Below are 23,091 nucleotides of genomic sequence, written 5' to 3'. Positions count from 1 at the left end.
AAACTACCACCAGATAGCTATGAGATCACACAATTACATATTGTGAAAGTATATTCTATTGTTGACTATCGTGAAAGAATTGAGAGGAAGAGAAAAATGTACGCTATTTGTATTTAAGTGCGATTACAAATAACAATTGATGGATTCATAAATGCTCCAGAAGAGCTCACGTACATACACGCATGTACCCACGAACACACAATCGTACGCAAAAATAAAGAGTATCCTACGTATATTTCATAATTTTGTACTAATGTTTCGTATGCATTAATGAATGATTAACACATTTAATTATACTCGCGTGAATAGAATAATATCCCGAGATTTGCTATAATATTGATATTATTTATATTACAAATAATTCAACAGAAATATTTTTAGATACAGCTTACAAGTCTTTGAGATACATAAGATACCTTTATACGTAAAAAAATAAGTTTTATGCAATATATACAATAACCAGGATCGGATTTACTCGTTTGCTGCCTATAGACACGTAAATAGTGCTACTGAAAAGAAAGCTAGTTTGTTTAAATGCCATTCGTCTTTTTAATTGACATAATCCAAATTGTGGCTATATTAGAAGAGAAAAGAATGTTCAATTAAAGAAAGTGTAAGTTATTAAATATATTCAATATTTCTAATATATTCAATATTTCTTTTCTTCAAATATAACATAATAAAATTATATCTTTTTTATTAAAGACAATTTTGTGAAAAATTTCGGTTCTAGGCCGATGTCTATAGTGCCTACTGGTAACTCGAACCCTGATAGTAACGTTTTATTGAAATCGTTTTCAACTTCAAATTTTAGGCAAATAAGAACTTCATGTTTATCTAAATACATTTGCAACTTCCTATAAAATAAAATAAAAAATTTTTACAATCCGTATTACGTATAGACTATAGACGTCACTCTTCGCGTTTATTATTTATTTAGATTTTTTTGTTAGTGTACGCGATTCACTTAGAGTATTATTTCGATGCAATCCTAAATTGTAGGATAATTTAACAGATCGCTGTTCCACACACGCTGCGTTTTATACTTAGAGATTGTAAAAATCAGTATGCAAAATAGATAACGATCTTTTTGTCATTGTATGTACAACTGGCAAGTTGAACGGGATATTTTTTTGACGCGTAAATATTAAATTCATCGGCTTTTGTATATTTAAATTTAACTTGCGGTATCTCAACTAATTCACATTGATAATTCGTGTATTTGTGGTCTCAGTAAGCTAAATTTATTATAAAAATTCCCAAATTGTTGAACGAACAGATGAATATCATTTAACATACATGTGTCGATCAAAAACATGCTCCAATATATTCATGAAATACAATATATAAAATCGAATAATCAGCATTATACATAAATACAGGATGTATAAACGGAACACTTTCATCTGTTATTAAAATTACTGTGATACAGCTAATCAATAAGAAATATTTTTGTTTTATGAAACTTGCCTTTTATACTATACAATTAACTGAACTATGTTCAGATTACGCGAGTGTTCGCATAATTTTAGAAGCGCTAACGCATATAACGCATCATATGTAACAAAATAGTAGATGCTAAATCATAACAGTGATTAATTTTATAGGCAAAATTGACTGTCACCATGATTAAGCATCATATTAAATATCTGTATTTTTTGCGTTATATTGAAATATTTACAAATATTCAAATAGTGAACCATACGTGAACTGCCCCATTTCTTATATACGATATATTTCTCTAAACTAATTTACCCTTGCAAATTCGTAATTACATGTTTTTGATTCTCATAATTGTTTCTTTTAATGGTTCTAGTTGAGCTATTTACATAACGCGTTTTTCTCTGTTGAGAGGTGTACTTGTCACACTTGGATAATCACTGGTACGGTATAGTTCCTCACGATGTCCGTTTAAATACTTTGTCACACATCGATCTGTATATCACTATCTTCCGCCTCACTTTCAGTACTTACCATAGCATCTTCCCCTACTAACAAGGCAGCGGGTAAGTTCTGTGGTACATTGTCAATGTCTAGTCTCGGAGTAGAATACACATTTAACACTTGTATCGTTGTGGGAGACGTCGAGAGACACTGCGGCACGGATCCTAAAGGATCTCCACTTAGCGCGTCGCAATCCAAGGAAGTGGACAATTGTAATTGTAAATTATGAAGTTCAGGTATATGTGGACGGATCTGAAATATATAGAAATTATATAAGACACTTCAAGATAGAATTGAATATACAACAAACTCAGTCGCGTAGCGACGAATACCTTCAATCCATCTGCCGTATGAGGATTTCTGCAACCTCTACATCTACACTCCACGCAGGGCTTACTTTCGACGTAACAGGGACACCTTTGACCACAACAGGTAAGTTTCCCAGGTATCGCGGTGGCATTACCACATCTGCATCCTTTTCTTTTACTTCTAGCAGAACTCGACCTTGGCTTTTTAAAACTGCCCGAAGACTGCTTATAACAAAGTGAATTACATTATTGTCGATACTCCCAAGGAAATGTCAGTAAATTAAGTATTACAGATCAATGCAGAAGTAGTCAAAATTAAAAGCTAGAACGAATATGCTTTTCAAAGGCAAAACAACAAATGTCTGCATTAATCTTTCTTATGGGACCTAAGTGAATGTGAGTCAAGATTTCTTTAAGACTAGTATTAGTATAAAACATAAGAGCGATAAATATGTACAGGTTAATTAAGCTCAACTATAATTGTTAATAGACGTGAGTCAGAAAAATTATTGTACCTTACAAGAAGTGTTAACCAAGGACGAACATCTTTAAGCATTTAAATAAAGATTACAGTGCAATGTAAATCCTGTAAGGCATAAGATTAACCGAATATCTATTGAAATTACTTTGCTGCTCTTTGAAGATTTTTTCTCAGAAGGAGTCCCATATTTAAGGTGGGAAGACGGAATGCATTTTACCCCTCCTACAGAGCCGTGCTGATTTCCATCCGTCTCCTGTTGCCCCGTGTTTTCCGTGTCTTCCGTAGCAGCCGCTTTCCGTTTTATCGTAATTTTGTTACCAGATCCAGCGTACATTACGGAATATATGGAGGATCCGTTTGATACCGTACGAATCGTTGGTGACTCTAATTTGACAGCAAGAATACAATAGTGGTAAATAATTAATTACTCGCATGTTTATTCGCATATTTATTCGCACGAACTTGCGACAATAGTCGTATCGAGGGAACGTTTTTATACTCCGTACCAGGTATGCTCTGGGATATCGCCTCAGTAGTCTGGATGTTATTGCCCTGCGTCTGAGTGGAGGTAGTGCTGGTATAAACGCATGGTAAGATACTGTAAGCGGATTTGGACAGGCCGGCGTTGCTCTTGAACTCATCTTTGAAGCCGGCGCCTTCCTGGATGAGCTCCATCAGGCTGGTGGCACCGATGGTGGACGGGGCGCCGTTGGTGGTGGAGTTGCTGGCAGACGTGACGGTGAGCAACAGGGTGCGATAGATGTTGGTGCTGGTGAGATACTCGCATAGCTTCTTGTAGCACTGCAGCAGTATCCGCAACTGCACGTTCTCCACGTACTTGTCGTAGTCCTTGCACCAGCCGCACGACGGCTTGAGCTTCTTGCGGCCGCCGCGGCAACCGCGGCACACGTGATGCTGACAGTTGGTCTCGGTCGGCGTGTGCGGCTCGATCAGCAGGTTCGAGCACACGGTGCAGCTGAGGCTCTGCCGCAAATACGGCACCAGCCTGTAGAGATCCGTCCAGGAGTTGGAGTCGTCGGCGTCGGCCTGCAGCACCAGCCGACACGTCGACACGTACAGGCTCGTCGCGTTCATCGCGTCACGCGTCACGCGCCCGGCGCCGCTCCGCTCCGCTCTCCGCGCCCGGACCCTCTCGCTTCCCTCTCGCCTCCTCCCTTCGCGGGCGCGAAATATCACAAACCCCTAAACTTTACAGCCGCCGCCGTACGCTCCGCGGCGCGTAACGCGTAACCATCCTCCTCGCGCACACAAACAAAACATACGCCATGTTTCGTCGCCGAGTACTCCGCTTTCCGCTTCCCCCGCGTTTCCACAGAGGGCGCGCCGAGTGTCTTTCTGTTCTTTCTTCAGTTTCTGGCGCGAGCGCGACGCAACCCGCCTTATCACTGACGTTCAGGTTGTTCAGAGGTTCAGAAGAGGCTCTCAGATGCTGTCTTATCGCGTCAAGCTGGATACATTCGGAGCGATCCACGTCAGATTGGACAGTAGAGTATTTCTTTCTCGATTTCGAATCTTATCGCATGCAAAAATAACATATATGGTAAAACGTGAATTTGTACAAAATTTCCTTAACCTTATCTGTTGCGCCTAGTTTTCACCTGAATTTTGTTCTTTCTTCCTTACCAGAAATTTTTAAAAAATCCTAATTAATTTCAGCTAATAAAGAAATTGTAATATGCTTGGCAATCTTGAATAATTGTATTTTAAATAAACGTTCAAAAGAAGGGAATATTTGAAAAAAGCAACTTCCTTGAGGACGGTAAAAAAAAGTCATTTATTATCGCACTCATTTACAGAGCCGATTACAAAAAGCTGAAGATAATTCCTAATTACTCAGCTATTTCTGACGAACGGCATGCGTGAAGGCCTAGCTGTCTGCTTTGCTGTAGTATAAATCGCAAGAATTTAAAAGTAAAAAGATAAAGGTAAGACAATACGCGAAACGTGAAGGTAAAGCTCTGAAATAGGACAAAAGAAACAACAATCGAAATAACGTTGAAGAAGACTTGTCAGTGCAGTTCGAAATGTCCTATTTATTAAACTATATATTTTATTTTTAATTCTTGAACTTTTCACATTGAATCAAAATAATTTTCTGTTAACTTGAAACTTGAACATTCGAAATCCCATTGTATATCTCATTTATGTCAATATTATAGATGGTTTCAATACTACGTACAAGAAATCAAATATTATTCACTTGTTTGCTATCTGCTTCGGCACGAATTGCCCGAAAGCATCGTCCTTATACACGTCGAATTGTCGAATGAGATCGTCACGAGTTGCGCGAAAAAAAAAAGAATTTATATTTATATGATGAAAGAGAAGAATTATGGTGTAACGCGATTGACGCAAGTGATTTAATTGCTTTATTTGCTTGCAGGGTCGAGAGGAATGTTCCTTTCCATCCTTGTTGCATGATGCTGTTACGCGCATTTTATTTTCGTCAACATTGACAACGTTACGTTCGCCACCGAGACATATACCTACTCCGGACTGGACTTTCTCTCGCCTCGTCCGTCGAGATTGGCGGGATCGTTACTGGGATGAGGATTCGCGTGAAAAATTGATTCTAACACGGCGCAACTGGATGGTTGTAAATCTGGACTTGCAGGTAAACACATGACTGCAGAAATTAATTTTGCAGTCTATATTAGCGAAAAAAGATGATAATGAATCTTGTGAAATCGTTAAGAATCCAGGTAGCAGGATGACGTCTAAAGACGTCTTAATGATATATTATTAAGACATTATTAAGACGTTAGTAATACGTCACTTGACGTCACTCTGCTACTTGGGAGTAGTAACTATATACTTATCGTAATAAAATTGTCAATATTTAAAATTCCCATATTATTGAAAAATATTACATTGTTATACACTTGCGCGTATGCACACATATGTATATAACTTTATATTAATATAATTTTAAAAGTTTTGTACTTTATTTTAGTTCTATTCTATTCTTTCTTCTTTTCTGTTCTTAACGTTAGCACTATTAGCGAGGCAACCTAAGTGAAATTTTTAAGTGGCAAAATTTTTATCTTATAAATGTAGCTTATCAATATGTAGATAAGTAGTAATACATTAAATATCCAATTTCAATAACAAGTTGAGAGAAAAATATCTGCTATATATTAAAATTTGGAACGAGTGTAACGTAAAGTTACATTCGTAGTTACGCTCGTATTCCAAGTTTTAATACGGAAACCTCGCGTATGACGGTTTGACGCAAATACTAAATGGACAAATTATGAAAATCATATGCTGGTATATTCTTTGCGGTCGCGTGGCTGCGATAATGTGTAATGATTAAAATTGAACATTAACGCTCTTTCGCGAGAAGGAAAACTGAAGTATCACGCACGGATGTTGGTCGTAACGTTTCGTAACGTTTCTGCATCTACACGCATCTTATACTCGCATCTGCTTTCCATGACCCTTGGATTTTGCGGCCATGGCCCGCGGTTGGTTGGTCGATTGAGTAAGTCTCCGTACAATATGGATAATTCGCCTCTTACTCTCACAATGCTCTCCTGCCTTATGGTTATCATTTTGTCGTTATTCCTTACGCGTTCATCACGCGACCTTCGCAATCGCGGGCCCGTTCCAAATTATGTAATGTGCAGCAACATCTTTCTCTCTCTTTTACGTTTTAAACACATCTGTTTTTATCTGGCGAATTTAATCTGTAGAGAATCCATTTTCTGCTTCTTTTAGCTACGCTTACATACACTCTTCGAGGCGTAGGGGGATAGTCAAGGTAATCGTAATACGTAACGAAAATCGCAGCACTTGCCGTTTGTAGGATGACCGTCGAGAAACGGTAGCAAAATGTTATATTCTTCGACAAGCTATAAAGAACTAAAGGAGAACGACTGTTAATTATGATACACAAAATAATGATAATAATCAGTCGAAAAATTGGTGAATAAAGTCTATAAAAAAGTACTCGCTTACATCATAAACTATAATAGACGGGTTACAGAAATAAACTAGGAAGTTCTTATAAAACGGTTAAACGTCATCGATTGACGCGAGCTGGCAATTACCGGTTGCCCGTTTGGCGTTGACCTGGGCAGAACGGGGAATTCCCTTCGGAACCTGTTTCATGGGATTCTTGCCAAAGAAGTGCAAGTCGATGTCCATACCGATTTCAACTGCCTTATTTGTAAAAACCATGCCGAGTAAGAATAGCATCTGATTTGTAATGCGGAATGCTCCTCTTTTTACTTCCGCCTCTATTAATCTTCCGAATATTTGTTTTGTGATGTAATCCGGTACCGGGATTTACATATTAAATATATGTATATGGATTTAATCTGTTATGTTTAAAACCGATATAATGGACAAACGCAAAATCACAACGGAATTTTCGTCTCGAAAACATACCTTAATCGTATCTTATCTCAAGAAAATGACGTGCGTATAAAATGTATATCAGTGTTTATCAGTTGAATCTCTAGCTTTCTAGTGTCGGAAGTGTTTCATTAAGATACGAATGTCACCATATGCAGCCTCTAGAAAGTTATAATGTCGTTTTCACACATTAAATGTCGTATAAATATAAGAGAGCAAGAATTGCCGAACATAAATTAAATGTATCGAATTCGTTTAAAAGGAATTTGTTGCGTCCTTAAAGTGATATTATTGCTTGCGCACAAACATCTGTTTTGTATTATGAACAATAGGTAATTGAAAAAAGCTACAAGTAAAACTTGTTTTCGTAAAATTGAGTCAATTCTGTTTTAATGTCAAAAAAGATTTATTTCTTGAGATTAAGAATATTTCTAGATTTCTGTTCTTTAGTCTTTTTGACGTGCCAGGGTCGATGTTTACGATCTTAATTATATAGATTATCTTCAATCTTTGATTGAGGATTATCATAATTGACTACAGTTTTCTGTACACAGATTATTAGTCGGTTACTCATATTATCGGATTCATATTTCTTTTTTACCACGAAAACAAAAGATTTCGAGGATAAAAAATTCACAGAAGTATATCACGAAATGGAGAGAGACTGCGTCATCCTTTTTGTTTACCCATTTTTTTACAGGATTTAATCCGATTAGCAAGTAGATATTTCAAGTTCGTAAAAAGACCTCTCATCAATCATATGCAAAAACACGTCGCGGTTAAAAATATATATGAATACTTGCACCTCTCATTTTTCACCTCTCGTTTGCGATTACACAAGCTGCTCGGTTCGCATCGTAAGTAATTATGGTGTAATATTGCGTCATTAATTAATTGAGACATACGCTTGCGTATTTCGGAGCAATCGCGCATACGTTTACCTGCATACGATCGCGAAACACGCGCTTAGTTTTTGCGATTCGCGAAAACAATATATGCGACGTGTGACAATTGATAACATACGTCGATCCGTTTCATTCTAGACGCGATAAAGCCTAACGTGTATATGTGTGTATGTGTTTTATGTTTATGTATGGTGATGTAGTAGATTGATCCTAGGAACTCATTCTCGATTAATTCATTACATTGACAAGAATGGAATTCATTATAGAAGATAATATCGATAAAACACGTGATTTTAACGTGCGCAATAAGACGTGAGAATATATACCTGATACGCTTTATGTGTCCGAGGAAAGATATATGCTTTACATGCACCTTGAATAAAACGATATAGCAATATCGTGCACTAATGAATTGTAATATTGAATTGCAGAACTAACAAAACTGGATAATATTCAAGAATACATAAATGTCCTCTGCGAGGAATATTCTGGAATCTTTAAAGGAGGGAAGAGGAGGAGGACCCTGAAATGATCGAAATTATGCCGATATTACATACGTGCGAATTGAGATGGCAAGGTGACACGACACGTCCAAGTCTTTCTGGGATTTGCGAAACTAATCTACTTATCACATTTGGCGGGGTCCGGGTATTAAGTTCGATTCCGCCAAAGATAACGGGGATTTTTCTTTCAAATTGCATACGTAGCGTGCCGCGCGTTTCGTATTCACGAGTGAGTGCGTTATCGGGTTTTCAAGACGCGTAACTCGACATCGCTTCTTCTTCTCTTCCTCCTTCTTTTCTCCTCTTCTTCTTTTTCTTTCCTCACTTTCCTTTTCTCTTTCTCTTCTTCTTCTTTTTCTTTTTCTTCTTTTTATCATCTCAACACCACGTTCTCGTATAAAACAAACGCGTCAAGGTGTCGGCGATGGACGAACTGTGAATAATGTCACGTCGATCGACAAGATAAGTCGGTTGATAAACATCAACCGTCATATTTAAGAAATAGCATTATCAAACCGCGAATCCGAAACTGGGAGCTACGATGTCACGTAGCCAGTGATCTTTTTTTCCGACTACGAGAGAATTGAAATTTGACATACGCCGAAAGTGAGTGAGATTATAAATATCAAGTAAGTTATATGGTGTTTTATTCATTATGGAATTTACAACCCGATAAAATTTCGTAATACATTCGATATATCGTTATCGTTGCAAGATTTTAAAGGAAATAATAAATTAAGCTGACATATCATATCACAAAAGTATTATGGATGTAGATGATAACGATGTGCAATTTCTTTTGTACGTAAACTGCTTTATATTTGTATATTCAATTGTATGCGTTTTATGTGTTTTCAAGACGATTCGAAATTCTAAAAAGCATCAGATTTCTTATCTCATTTGATCGATAAATTGTCTTTGTCTTTTTTGCATTTCGCTTTCAATTGGATTAATGCGTAATACAGGTGATTTATCGATAAAAGATGACTCAAATCTTGATTGAATTTCAAATTATATTTTTATACGATATTGTCAAATAAATTATTACAATTCTATCTTTACGTTAATCATATATAAATATATGAGTATACTTTTCTTAAAACAGTTTTATCAATGTATAGCTTATTAACGCGTAACATTGTAATTTATTATTTGCATTGGCTAGATCGCCTAGTTATGTAAAACATCGCATGTTCATAAATATTCAATTCAATCCAGGAACTAAAGAAAACAGATCTAGCAGAAGTACGTGCGTTTAATATAAGAAATTATATATAAACTTGGAATTTGTTTTTATTGCGTTTTATGGATTTTAAGCAGCGAAAGCTATTTTTAATCTGAAGCGATTTCTTCTTCCGAAAATATTAAGGAAGTTCATTCCTTGCGTCTTTGCAGTTTTTATGTATCTTCGTATAATTAAGCTCCAAATTACAGTTCCGTTCGAGTAAAGTTCGTGTGAGATTAATTGAAAAATTTGATCTAAATTTTATCATCTGTTTTTTCATCTGTAGTTTAGCTTGCCGGGAGTTTCTATTATTTCCAGTCAGTTGTTGTGGAAACATATTAATATTCTGTACGTATTAATTTTCTGTAAGGAGGTAAATATCGCCGGGTCATCATTTCACGCATGCTCTGCGTATCTACCTGCACGCATGCAGGCTGGTCAACGAGGCTCGGATAACGAGTGGAAAGTCCACTGACGAATTCTCTTTCGGGAAAAACTGTGGAACGCAGAATTACTGGTTTCAAGCTTGAGCGACGAGGTCAGGCGAGGAACCTGAGAACCACAAAAGAGGAGGAATCTGTGAATACCCTATATCTCGTATCGTCGTCATCGTACGTACGTCTATACCTGACCACACGTAAGACAAGAGGCCCCTCTCGTGGGGTATGTGCAACCTTAACGGGAGAGGAGAGGACCTCCTGCTGTCATATAGAGGAGCGAATGGTCGTGACGCCGGTCCAGTCCTCTATAAAGCGTCATCCACGTAAAACGTTCTGGTGGTGTGTCGTATTTTCTTTTTTTTTCGTCACAAGGCAAGGACGAGAGAAGAGACACGATTTCCGTGTGACACAGTGCATCCGAATCTGGCCTGTGACCAGGAGAGTTGAACGCCCGACGACGCGTGTCGCGTATCGGCTATAATAGTGCGTTTTATTCTTGTGTGTTAGTGCTCGTCATCCCCGTGACCCTCAGCATCTCGAATTATATTATTTATCGTAATTGAGAGCACAATGCGGTAAGTCGCGGTAGTCTGCTTGTATTTTTTTCACTGCTAAAAAAAAGGCGCAGAAGCACAGTATCATTAAAAATCGCATTATGTTTGCCGAAATATCTCTCCATCAACTTAAAGAGTAATATTTAAAAAATGTTGACGTATATCTAGATTTCCCTTGCAAATTATTTTTTAATGATATACAGCGACTTTGTATCGGATCCAACAGTGATTAGATGTAAAAAATCTTTACATTATTTACATACTATCTGACTAATGCTCTCGATTATTACCTTAAGAATGACGTAGGATTCGGGTTACTGAAATATCCTTGAAATTCTTGGATTTCTCTAATGATTTTCTCTATCCGAAGAACATATTGAGATGATGTAATGGAAATACTAAATATAATTAACTGCCCTGTTAGCGCATGTACACAAATTTTTATAGGTTTCGTTATTTTGCTAATATCATTTGCATTGTGATACATTCAAGATAATTTTGATTGCACGCATCTCGATCTTTGATTTCGTACAGTGACAAAGATCCTTGATAAAAGAAATCAATAAAAAACGATAGGAACCGATACGATTTACAAAGAATCTTATCGTTTCCTGTCGTAACCTATTGTTCCGAAAGAAATATTATCATTTCTTATTGTTTTCTTTTGTTCTCTGTTGAAAATGGATTCAATCGTACGACAGAATTTTGAGACAGAATATTAATTTATTGTTTTCTATTTTGTTGGAATTTATCGAGAAGAAATGATTGAAAATCTCCCGTAATCAATTGTGTATACATAATAATAAAGGAAACTTTAAGTTTTCTATCGTACAATTACGAAAAGAAACCTACAATTATTAATCATGCATCAACCGTAGATGATTCAAAACTTATTTTATCATAAAGTTACAACAGAAAACGAGAGAACACAATAATTATTATTACTGCCGCGACGCAGCCACAACCGTGCCAGTATTTTCTCGTATAATATAATAAGCATTCTCTCGATGGATAGTTGATATTTTAATAATTAACAATAAAAATATTAATGATAATAATATTACGTATTTCTACGGATTTATTTATGAATGATTCCGATAATTGTCTTGATATTTAAAGTTGCTTCATCGTCAAGAAAAGACGAAAAGCACTGCGATAAATTTGCTCGGAACGGTAAAATTAACTTTTGCAATAATGAAACGATTATTAACATAATTGCGGATAACAGCTACGTCTCGCGTGCTGCAACGATGCAGGCACATTGCGTCAAAGTGTGCTAAATTTGTGAAGCTATATATATGACACGTTGTGTTGTAAGATGCGTTAGGAATTTCAACATTACCGATAACGATTGACGATTTCCCTCTTGAAACATAAAACGCTACTTTATACGCGGCAATTTATGGCAATTAAACGAGGTATATCTCTCGCATAAATTTTCCGTGAGAGCAATAATCATTATTGTGTGTGTGTGTGTGTGTGTGTGTGTGTGTGTGTGTGTGACAATTTTTATGTTAAAATATATTTATTAAACTAAAGAAGTACGTTTGGATATATTAAGTCCGTAAGAAGAAACAAAATGGATTTTATGATACCGTCTCAACGAACAACTCTAATCCTAGATAACTTTCACAATTAATATAGTTAAAAATAAAAGGTTTCTCGCGAATTAAGTTTAAGCAGGCAACGTGTCTATTGAGTGATTTCAAGTTAGATGATTTTATACTACTTTACAATATATTACTTTAACGAAATTTGTTAATTAGAATAGTAGTTGTAATGCCACGCAATCCGAAAATCGTTGATAAATGATTATCCTTGCCATTTTGTTGAGAAAAAAATCTTGACGCACGCGCGCGCGTTGACTAACCGATCATTAAAAAGCATCAGAAGTGGGACATTCTGTACACGTGTATTATCTTACCATTGCTGCTTTATCGCTACTTTGACGTAAGAAAACGTAAAGTCTAAATGAACCTCGCGATCGTTCAAGCTAAACTGACTGAGTAAATAATACCCTTGAATCTTCAGTAATTTCACACTTCTGATTTATTTGTACGAGAAATCTGTGACTGTATCTCCATATAAAGATATGAAACACGTCATAAAAAAGTATCAGCTTAAGCAAGATCATAATTGATTTATAATTGAAAGATTGTAAGCTGAGCGATAAATAATTTTTGTAATATAAATGAAGAAAATATTAAGAATATACTATTTTATACAGGGAAAATTTAGAAAATTGATTTATTGCTTAATTGCTTTGTGATATACATATACAAAATGATTTTAGAGTGTAAAAAAATGAAGATCTAAATATTTTCTAATTAATTCTCATTTTCGAAGATTAGAAATTAATTCTTTCTCAACTCGAATCAATTTACTTATTTTTTGTACTATTATACAGTGCCTTAAGCAAATTTCAGACTCACAAGTTCACGCTCACGCATTGCGTAAAACACGGACATACAGTAGACTTTTGAGTTTCACTCGGTTATCGTCGTCGAGTTGTTATCTCCGTAATTTATCAGATTTCGCAAAACGTTATAATTCAAATTATACGTTACACATGCTTGATGTCTTCCTGAATGAGCTACTTTTGTTACAGATCGAGAATGACAATCTGGAACGTGCTGCTCTTACTGCTTCAGTTAGTTGTTTATAAAAGTCGATCAGGTGAGTGATATTTTTCATGATAAATATTAATTTTGCTTGCGACATTGAACTGGAGTTTTCACTTTTATTCTATTTTCGTACATGCCTGGGTCATATTTCTCTACTTTTGATCTTGCAACAATTGAGTTTTTATCCTGTAGTTGAAAAATATGTTCAAACATTCGCATTCCGCATCTTTTATCTAAAATACTCTAGAATAATACATAATTAAGATAATTTATAGCGCAAATATAATCAAATAAAATATAACTTTCAAAAAACAAAATTAATTGAGCAGTAATTATCGGAGTTATCTGCTCTGCGAGAATTAATAACGGAGAAATGATCGCGCGTACTAGCTGAGAAACTAGTTTGAAAGTCAATCGAAATATTTATTAAAAATGTGGCTATCAAATATTTTTTAAACTTTCATGTATGCGCATCTTGTCTAGGAATGCGTTTAGATTGAAATAAAATAAGGCTTTAGAGAGAATCTTTTTTTTTTAATCGGCATTTATCGGATTTTAGAAATGGTAATAACGGCGGACGATGACTTTGGTCTGGCACCCATTGATCCCGAAATTGCCGATGTCGTTGACTGGAAGCGTCACGCATGTCGACGAACATGTGAGGATGATGCGGCGCCTCTGGACTGCTATTACACCTTCAAGCTGGAGTCTTATCATACAATGAGCAAGGCGTGTTACGACTGCCCCTTCAATATTACAGACTGTTTTCGGCCTCATTGCGTCCCGGCGGACGGCATGAAGCGATCACTCATGGTCGTGAACCGGCAAATGCCAGGCCCGCCGATCGAGGTAATATTGAAAAACAAATTTTTGTTAGATTTTTGCCTGTGCTCCTGCTTCATTCACTTTGATATCATTTTCATTCAGCAGGAAGATCATGAGTCATCTTTTTTTTTGTTTACAAGTTTATGTGGTATTAGGAAAATTCACGAATAAATATAAATTTAAATATCTTATTAAATTGGAGAGGTAAAAGATGTTAAGCCCCATTTAATTATACAATATTTGCTAATTATCCCTCTTTCGATCTTCATCTCTAAATGTCTTAAATTTCGCGAATATAAAAAAATTATTTGGAAATACGCACAAGTTGTTATCACTCAATTTATCTCTAATTAGTATTTTCTTAGTCAGATTGTTTTTAGTTCGATCAATAACATAAAGAAATGATTCACCACTTCGTCTGCAGAGCTTAATTGCCGCTCGCCAATGCTTCCTCATTATGCAATGACATCACGAGAGTAGGGCAGTGGAATTCACTTTGCAAAGATCGTATTTCCTATAATTTAATTCACTTTGAGGCCGAGATCTTGTAATGATTGTTCAACGAGGATTACGAGGAATCATCCGCGTGACGTTTATTTTGTTTGTCTACGCGGACACGCATTCGTTCGTTTCCCACCTCTAGATTTCGCTTGCAATTTCATCACAGTTAGATACGAAAATAGAATTGTTCGCAGTGTCTGGGAACATACCGTGATTCAGTCTCGCGTGTATAATTTTATTTTAATTACAAGCCACGAACGATCGTCGATAATGATATCTGGTCTGCGATCTAATTTTAGCGCGATCTGCGACAAGCGGCTGCCGCGAATCAGCGCAAATTAAGCGTGATGAGAATGAAAAATTTCAAGGGGAATTACTTTAATTATAGGTGTGCCAAGGCGACAGGATAATAGTTGATATGATGAATTTATTGCACGCGGAAAGCACGACGATGCATTGGCACGGCCAGCATCATCTCACCACGCCGTACATGGACGGTGTACCCTACGTATCGCAATGCCCTATCCATCCTGGAGCGACCTTCCGATACAATTACATCGCCACCGAAGCCGGCACGCACTTCTGGCACTCTCACATAGGTACGCTAAGTCCTTCCCAAATATAATCTGATATTGTTTGTGGAAAGTTAAAAAAAAATTGTTTGAATTAACGAATTTGTTTAATTAATAATAATTTATTGATAGCTATTAATAACATATTATGGCAAATGATTTGTTTCCAAGAGTCTCGTTTGTAGTGTTTTGTATTGCATATCTGTCTGCAGGATTTCAAAGAGGTGACGGTGTGTTTGGCCCGTTGATTGTTCGTGTACCTCCTAAAATAGACTGGCACAAGGATCTGTATGACTACGATGAGTATACGCTAGTAGTCGCTGATTGGATTCATGAACTAAGTGTCGCCAAGTTTCTATCACATTACCATGCGGATGGTCATAATAAAGCGCCGAACTTACTCATAAACGGTCTGGGCCGTTTTATTCAGGATGAAAATGAAACTCTGACCGATATGCCTATTACGACGTTCCTCGTAAAACCGGTAAATTTCCAGGAGAAAGTATTCGTAACATAAAAGGCTGACAAATGTCTGTAAGATGTTTCACATTATTCTATTTCGAGTTGGTGCCCGATTTTAAAATAAAGCAATTATTACTTTTAACATTTTTAAAAATCTTTGTTTTGTTAAATGTGTATTTATATAAGAAAAAGATAAAATATTTTCATCAAAGACAAATTAAAAGAAAAAACAATGAAATATTTTATTTAGCAAAATTTTCTGAAATATCTTCGATGTTATTAAAAATACGGAAAAGTGTTTCAAATTAAAGTCAACTAAATATCTTACAGATCAATTTATTTCAAAGGGAGCATCTTATAGTTGGAGTAACTTTATTCTGAAATTGCTTCTAAGGTTTAGAGATTATTTCTGCTTTTTTTCCTCGTTTAAAATAAAGTTATATAATTTGTATGTATTTTTATATCAAGTTTTTATTCTTCATTTGCTTGCAGAATTTCCGATACAGATTCAGACTTATTAATGCAGAGTTCCTGAATTGCCCTATAGAAGTTTCTGTCGACAACCATACTTTGTACGTAGTCAGTTCAGACGGGCGCGATGTCGAACCGGTGCAAGGTACGATTTCACCTTTACGTGCCACTACTTTTTCACAAAATCGTTTATCGAAAGTGTCATTTTTTGATACATAAATATTACGTAACGATTGCAGCCGAATCATTGGTAAGTTACGCCGGTGAAAGGTTCGATTTTATAATTGAGATGGACCAACCGGTGGACAATTACTGGATGAGATTTCGAGGACTGATGGATTGCGACGACAGATTTTTGAGTGCCTATCAAGTCGCAATATTGCGATACGAAGGCGCACCTGAGGAAGAACCGCTGTTAGAAGTTTCGTACAATCGTACAAGAAATGATACCTATGGACTAGTACGTATATTGATGTTTTCATGCCCTCTTTATAATATCTTTTAAACAGTTTCTGATGAGATGTTACTTTACCTTCATCTCAGATTTCTTTAAAAAAATTTAAAAAACAACATTTCTCTGGTTTCAGCAAGTAAACGCTCTAAATGAAGGAACTGAATCGAATAACAGCATCAGTATGCCAATGTTGAATGCGACGGACAACGATGACGCTTCAAACACCAGAGAACCTGATTATCAATTTTACATATCGTACGATTTTTACGGGAAGGATAATCCGCAATTTCACCGCAAAAATTTGTATGGCTTCAATCAAGGTAAATATATTCAAATATTTAAAAATAATAATTTATAATAAAATATATTCAAAAATAAAATAATATAATTAATTTTCTATGTCTATTACATGAATGTACGTTATATCTTTTAACAAGTCTATAACTAAATGTTTAATTATTGAAAAGTATTTTACTAAATAATGCTTTCAATTACTTTATTTTACTGTACACATACATATCGTTTATTGTTTCATAAAACATTTCGATTGTGAATTTTTAGTGAAACAACAAGTGCTCACACCGCAATTGAACCACATATCAATGAAGTTACCACCGTTTCCTCTCCTATCTGAAAGACACCTTATTAAACCGGATCAGTTTTGCAACTCCAGTACGGTTGAGGAATGCGAGAATGATTATTGCGCTTGCACTCACGTGCTTCAAGTTGAGACCAACAGCGTAGTGGAACTAATTCTGGTTGACGAAGGTGTGTAAGCAATAGATATATCTTTCGTATTTCTGATTATTTAAACTCTGTCTAAACTTTACTATAACTAGTGTAACTAATGATCCTTGACAGGTGTTGCCTTCGATGCGAATCATCCGTTTCACCTTCACGGTTATCAGTTCCGCGTGGTGGCTATGGAAAAGATAGGATCTAATACTACTGTCGCTGAAGTGAGAGAACTAGATAATCAAGGTTTGATACACAGAAAACTCAAACGAGCACCTCTGAAGGACACAGTAACCGTGCCTGACGGTGGTTATACTATTGTACGATTTTACGCCAATAATCCAGGTAAGAATTCACAATAGCATTCATATAAACAGCGGAAAAAAAGATCGAGGGATCAATATGGCCTTGGAAATAATTGAATTGATCGATATTCTTCAGGATATTGGTTATTCCATTGTCACATCGAGTTTCACGCGGAGATAGGAATGTCGCTGATCTTCAAGGTGGGCGAAGACAAGGAGTTGCCACCTGTGCCTAATAATTTTCCTAAATGCGGGGACTGGAAACCGCCGGTTGATGACAATGAGGACAAGTCCGAGACTACTCAAATTTCGTCGACCGAAGAAATGCAAATGTCAGGATACGACAAGCGTATCGCGGATATGATAAAGCAATTCGCGATGTATCTGACATATTTTGACCAGCTCTTGAAAGTACAGACATCCTCGGCATCCAGTTCGAGTGTAACGCTACTGCTTTTTATCGTTTGTCTTTTGAGTTCTGTGATTCGCGTGCAAACATTTTAAGACATACATCTACGTAAATAGCCCTAAAGTGCTAAAGTCACATTATGGAAAAGCTTTGCAGCAGATTTACTCCGATATGATCACAAATTTGTTGGCAAGCGTTTCCTTTTCTTTCGCCTTATTTCGAAAAAATGTGACAATCATTGCACGTAATGTATAAAAACGTGATCATAAATTAAAATAATCATGTGCCAATACAATAGACGAACGTTCAGTCATAACTATTACGAAGTATTAATATTTATAGAAAGCATTCGTCCACATTTTTATTATCGTTGGTCAGATAAGTGCAACCACACACGCAAAGCCGATTTTAGACGAAATGATAGAAATTTTTTTATATACTTCGTGATGATATTGCGTATTTATCTCTGACGAGAGAGCTGACGTTATGTTAACGTTATGTTAACAAGTGATTTACATTTCTGTGATATAAAAATAGATTACAATTATTCTATAATTGCCAGATTACCAACTACGCTATCTGATAATGTAGACGCGGTGTTATTCTAACTTAACTTTTATTAATTTCAATAACGAATCGATTTTATTTATATAGCTGAATCGATATATCCTCCGCAAGGAAAATGTCAGGTGGTAATAATATATCATTCGTGATTCAGAAAAGAACTTGCAAATTGAGCTTTGGAAGAAAGAAATAGACAATAAAATTATCAGTTTCAGATGATTTTTCTTGAACAGAATTAGAAGCTACTTATAAAAATATATAATGTTGATACCGCTATACATTTTCTTTAAAAAAAGTTGATCAAACTTCTAATAATAGACCAAAGAATCTTTTATTAATTAATAACAGACTAATATATTTTAAATCTTATCTAAATATAATCCTATAAAAACGGGACCATCTTGACAGATACCTGACTGTAATTATTACAACCACATATTGTACATATAGCGTTTAATCTAACATAATCCATAGACGATTCGTAAGCGCGTTATCAACTGTATGATTGTGTATTCTTTACTTTGGATATGTGTATGTGTATTTTTATCAAGGAAATGTGTATCATTATTTTTAAATATACAGAATATCTTTAAATTCTTATCTTCATTCTTGAAAAACTCTTTCTTAATTAAAAAATTACTGATATCTCGATTTTTGTTAAGAAAAGATCGACACGTATGACATTTTGTGATATTTATAGAGGATACTCGCGGAATGTATTTGCAGTCGTAGTTGTAACATATATAAACTCATCGTTTACAGAAATCGATTTATCCGAGTTTGACAATTGATCATATATCTAACATGCGATCTCAAGTATGCAAACGGATCAAGGATCCAAACAATGTCCCCAACTTTTCTACGCGAGATTGACTCTTGATACAATTAATATTTATTTATGATACTCGTAAAGATTGTTTCTTTTATTGTGTGTTTTTTATCTCTCCTATAGAATCTGTTACTACGCATACATATATACGTGTAACGTACATCTGTATCTGTTTATACGCATTTACCAAAGGCTTGTCTGGACACACCAATCGGGTATTCCCCGTGATGGTACTTCCACTATACACTATACAACGCACAATATCATCTGTTTTCCCGGAGAACTTTACGTCATTATCCAAGCACATTGGCAACCGCCAATACGCTATTTTTTTGCCTAATCGTACTTTTAAGAATACGTTAATAATAATATTCAGGAGTATGTCGTGCGATGCTCGAGGACGCTGTCATTTCTGCTGCAAGAAACATACCGTGTCCGTATTCGGAAGCGACAAGGAGACATATACACTTCTACAAAAATTGAATTTCAGACTTGTGGTAAGCACATATAACACTATATACGATAGACAGCAAGCGAGTATCGTATCAATTACAATTGTTCTGCAAGACCTAATATCGATTTGTGGCTTTCGAAGAATTTGAAATTGAAATCTTTTATGCCAAATCTAAATAGGCAATAATTAGAAAAATATATCTAGGTTGAAGATAACTGACGTTATCTGTAACGAGATTTACCTATAACGCAAAATTATATTATGTCTTGAGAATTATGTCAAATGTAGACGTCAGATAAAGTGATGTCAATTATCTTTATACAAATTACTGAAACGATTTTCGACGAGTGTCATCTATCTATTTTATCAGGATACAAATAAATGTTACAATAGATGACTGTGTAATAGAGAAATTTATTGAACTATTATAATTTTTGTAACATTTATTGTATTTATATTTATTATTGTAATATTTTAAAAACAACTTGTAAATTATATATCACATTGTAATTACCTCTAGAAACCATGAAAAATATCTTACGCTAAATAAAACGTATTTTGCAATTCATTTAAGACGCATTTAGAAAAATCGGTGGACAATCGAATTTATATCTTTTCATTTATCCTATCTTATTACATCTTATACATAAATAGATTTTTATAATTTTAATACTTTGCCTTTGTCCTTAGGTTTTGAACACAATTTGTTCTCCTTGTATTATCAAACTCGAAGATAATTTCAAAAGAAATTTTCCCGATATACGTTCACCTTTCGAAAAAACAACAACAACGGGATCTACCACCCATCGGAATAACGACGATTTAGAGATAATGGAAAAGTCGCGAGTCAACGAAAATTTTCAAGCTGGGAAAGCCACGGAAACTGACGTTGAACCCGAAAGAAGCGTTGATTCTATTGACACAGAAAATAAAGCCGGTATCAACAATTCGCAAGTTCGCAAAAATACGGAAAATATAAGGAAGAAACAATTAACATGCGAATTCTGTCAAAAAGAATTCAATCACGCGGGAGATCTCAACAAGCATAGGAGGAAGCACACCGGTGAACAACCTTACGCGTGTAATATGTGCGAACGGAAGTTTAAGACGTCGTCTAATCTCGTCAGACATCAACAAATACATCTTGGGATAAAGCCGTTCTGCTGTCAGATTTGCGGACGCACTTTTACCCGAAAAATCAAACTTTCCGCCCACTTAATGGCAAAGCATCACGAAGCTTTGAAATCTAATCGGTCAATGATATAATATAATGTAATATAAATTATGAAGTAATGAGACATATAAAAAAAAAAAACAATAATAGGCTGTAATAAATGATAAGAGTTAATAGAACTAACATTATTGTAAAGGGAAAAAAAAAGATTAATAGAATGTATTTTAATATTACGTATTAGCCACTTAGACATTGTAGAGTGGTTTCTAGAACCGACTTGCTACGTAATGTTTGATTTGCTTGCGCAAGACAGACTATTTTATAAATCTATATAAAAATGATTTATTTGATGACAGTTGTTTGACAACAATATATATAATATACAACTACCTCTTTCTCGCTATATCTTTTGTAATAAACACAAATAAAATCGTTTAAAAGATGTTACTGGTACGAGCAAATACGATAATGCCTTCGAATTATATCGTATTAATAAAGTAAATCTGATATACGACGGAGAATACGTCAACTTTTTCCATGAAAATACAATAAGTTACCTGTCACTACACATTAGTATGCACTTCCTGATTGGCAGTCATTGAGAAAAGAGTATACGAAGTGTCTTTCTGCGGCGGGCGCTGGAGGGGATGCGCCAGGAGTTTTGCCATATTGTCGTGTATCTTAGCAGCGTTCCTGCCTACCTCGAAGATATAAGAGAAACTCGTTGTGTCTAGAGCCGCGATTTCGGCGTACACCGCCTCGCACATGTTGTCGTCGCTGGGCGGTTCGTGGGCGAACAGCACGTCCAAGAAGAAGTACGGATTCTCCGTCAGACTCTCCAGATACTTCTGCCCGGTGTGGAACTTCGGGACGGAATTTGATCGTCCATATATCAGGATGACGCGCGAGGTGAAGGTCGGTTGATTCCTCACCGGCGTCGCAATCCGCGCGTGTATCACCTCGAACAGCGGCCCCAGGTCGTAGGTCTTCTGCTCCTCGTCCGGCACATCCTCCGTGATGCTCTCCAAGTGGTTAAGGACGGTCTTTGTATTGCTGGTGTAGTCGCAGAGCCAGCAAGCGCCGCGCGAGTTCAGGCTCATCAATGCGTATTCGTGTATCCCAGGCTGTATGGTGGACTTGGCGCTAACAAAGTTCTCCACCACGCGTTTTATCATGAACAACGGTAGATACGTCGCGCCCGTTCCCAGCTTGAAGGGCGTACATTGCTGCTCCCTCACCGTGTCGATGACGAGCAGAATCTTCTCGGGTAGATTGAGTTCGGGCACGTTCCTCACGCGGGCATAATCGTCCGCGGGAGTCGTGGTGGCGGCGACTCCAGCTTTTTTGCTGTCCACAGGCTGACGCGCCGCATCGTTATTATTGTTCTTTCGCGAGCTCTTCGCTTGCTGCTGCTGTTGTTGTTGTTGTTGCTGCTGCCGCTGCTGTGATTGGGCATTGTTGCACGCCGATTCGATGGTCGTGACGCTCTGGAGTCTCTCGGATATTACCTGGATCTCCTGATCGGTCGTCTCCTTGTCTGACATGTTTATATCCTATATAAGTATCCGCGAGCCGCGGATAAATCTAACCTCTCTTCGCGCCGCTCGAGATGGCTCGAGATGCCAGTGTTAACTTTTCCTCGAGCAACGAATGTCCCGGGTCGCTTCGAAACAATTCGCAAGCTTCACATAGCGCGTAAATTTCGCGCAGGGCTATGCAGATAATTTAAAATTGAATCTGTGTACTCTTGACGACGGTTATGTCAAACAGATCTACCTCTACCTCTAACCTCTACCAGAGAGAGGCCATCCCGGATCCCGGCCTTTTTCGTGTGTTGCTGTGTTGCATTTTCCGACGCGCCGCCTGAGAAAGTGCAACTCAACTACGTCGTATCGCTCGGTAACCGCACATGGTTTGCGTCCGTGCTAATGGTTCGTGTCCGAACTAGCCAGCTGGAGGGGATATTATTCTG

General features: G+C 36.5%; 4 protein-coding genes across 14 annotated transcripts; 2 read left to right on the top strand and 2 right to left on the bottom strand.

The window, feature by feature from the left end:
* Positions 1–1,011: 1,011 nt before the first annotated feature.
* Msl-2 (male-specific lethal 2) lies at positions 1,012–4,009 on the bottom strand. 4 transcript variants are annotated; one of them, XM_071790869.1, is made up of 4 exons: positions 3,240–4,009; positions 2,879–3,117; positions 2,277–2,477; positions 1,012–2,196 (listed from the first exon to the last, which is right to left on the bottom strand). In XM_071790869.1, exons 1-4 carry the CDS (start codon positions 3,826–3,828, stop codon positions 1,924–1,926), a joined length of 1,302 nt encoding a protein of 433 aa, XP_071646970.1. In that variant the 5' UTR covers positions 3,829–4,009; the 3' UTR covers positions 1,012–1,923. The 4 variants fall into 4 exon arrangements, with proteins under 4 accessions (XP_071646970.1, XP_071647104.1, XP_071647032.1 ...); XM_071791003.1 differs by having other exon boundaries at positions 2,951–3,117; positions 3,240–4,008; XM_071790931.1 differs by having other exon boundaries at positions 2,277–2,474; positions 3,240–4,007.
* Positions 4,010–4,114: 105 nt separating this feature from the next.
* LOC139819663 (uncharacterized) lies at positions 4,115–18,662 on the top strand. 8 transcript variants are annotated; one of them, XM_071789232.1, is made up of 15 exons: positions 4,115–4,238; positions 4,551–4,679; positions 5,138–5,368; positions 6,475–6,517; positions 8,450–8,595; positions 13,349–13,416; positions 13,924–14,213; positions 15,079–15,289; positions 15,475–15,746; positions 16,217–16,340; positions 16,435–16,655; positions 16,783–16,969; positions 17,211–17,417; positions 17,511–17,729; positions 17,826–18,662. In XM_071789232.1, the coding sequence occupies exons 5-15, from the start codon at positions 8,588–8,590 to the stop codon at positions 18,191–18,193; spliced, it is 2,175 nt and encodes a 724-aa protein (XP_071645333.1). In that variant the 5' UTR covers positions 4,115–4,238; positions 4,551–4,679; positions 5,138–5,368; positions 6,475–6,517; positions 8,450–8,587; the 3' UTR covers positions 18,194–18,662. The 8 variants fall into 8 exon arrangements, with proteins under 8 accessions (XP_071645333.1, XP_071645826.1, XP_071645744.1 ...); XM_071789725.1 differs by having other exon boundaries at positions 8,450–10,669; XM_071789643.1 differs by having other exon boundaries at positions 8,450–10,761.
* Positions 18,663–19,357: 695 nt separating this feature from the next.
* On the top strand, positions 19,358–21,266 carry LOC139821005 (uncharacterized). The gene is made up of 2 exons (XM_071791728.1): positions 19,358–19,988; positions 20,636–21,266. The coding sequence occupies exons 1-2, from the start codon at positions 19,719–19,721 to the stop codon at positions 21,209–21,211; spliced, it is 846 nt and encodes a 281-aa protein (XP_071647829.1). The 5' UTR covers positions 19,358–19,718; the 3' UTR covers positions 21,212–21,266.
* LOC139820880 (BRISC and BRCA1-A complex member 1) lies at positions 20,340–23,085 on the bottom strand. The gene has a single exon (XM_071791488.1). It carries the CDS (start codon positions 22,661–22,663, stop codon positions 21,683–21,685), a length of 981 nt encoding a protein of 326 aa, XP_071647589.1. The 5' UTR covers positions 22,664–23,085; the 3' UTR covers positions 20,340–21,682.
* Positions 23,086–23,091: the final 6 nt, after the last annotated feature.

The sequence above is a fragment of the Temnothorax longispinosus genome, chromosome 1 (assembly GCF_030848805.1).
Source record: "Temnothorax longispinosus isolate EJ_2023e chromosome 1, Tlon_JGU_v1, whole genome shotgun sequence".
Lineage (NCBI taxonomy): Eukaryota > Metazoa > Arthropoda > Insecta > Hymenoptera > Formicidae > Temnothorax > Temnothorax longispinosus.
Note: the sequence above shows the minus strand (reverse complement) of the source record. Positions and strands in the feature narration are given on the sequence as shown.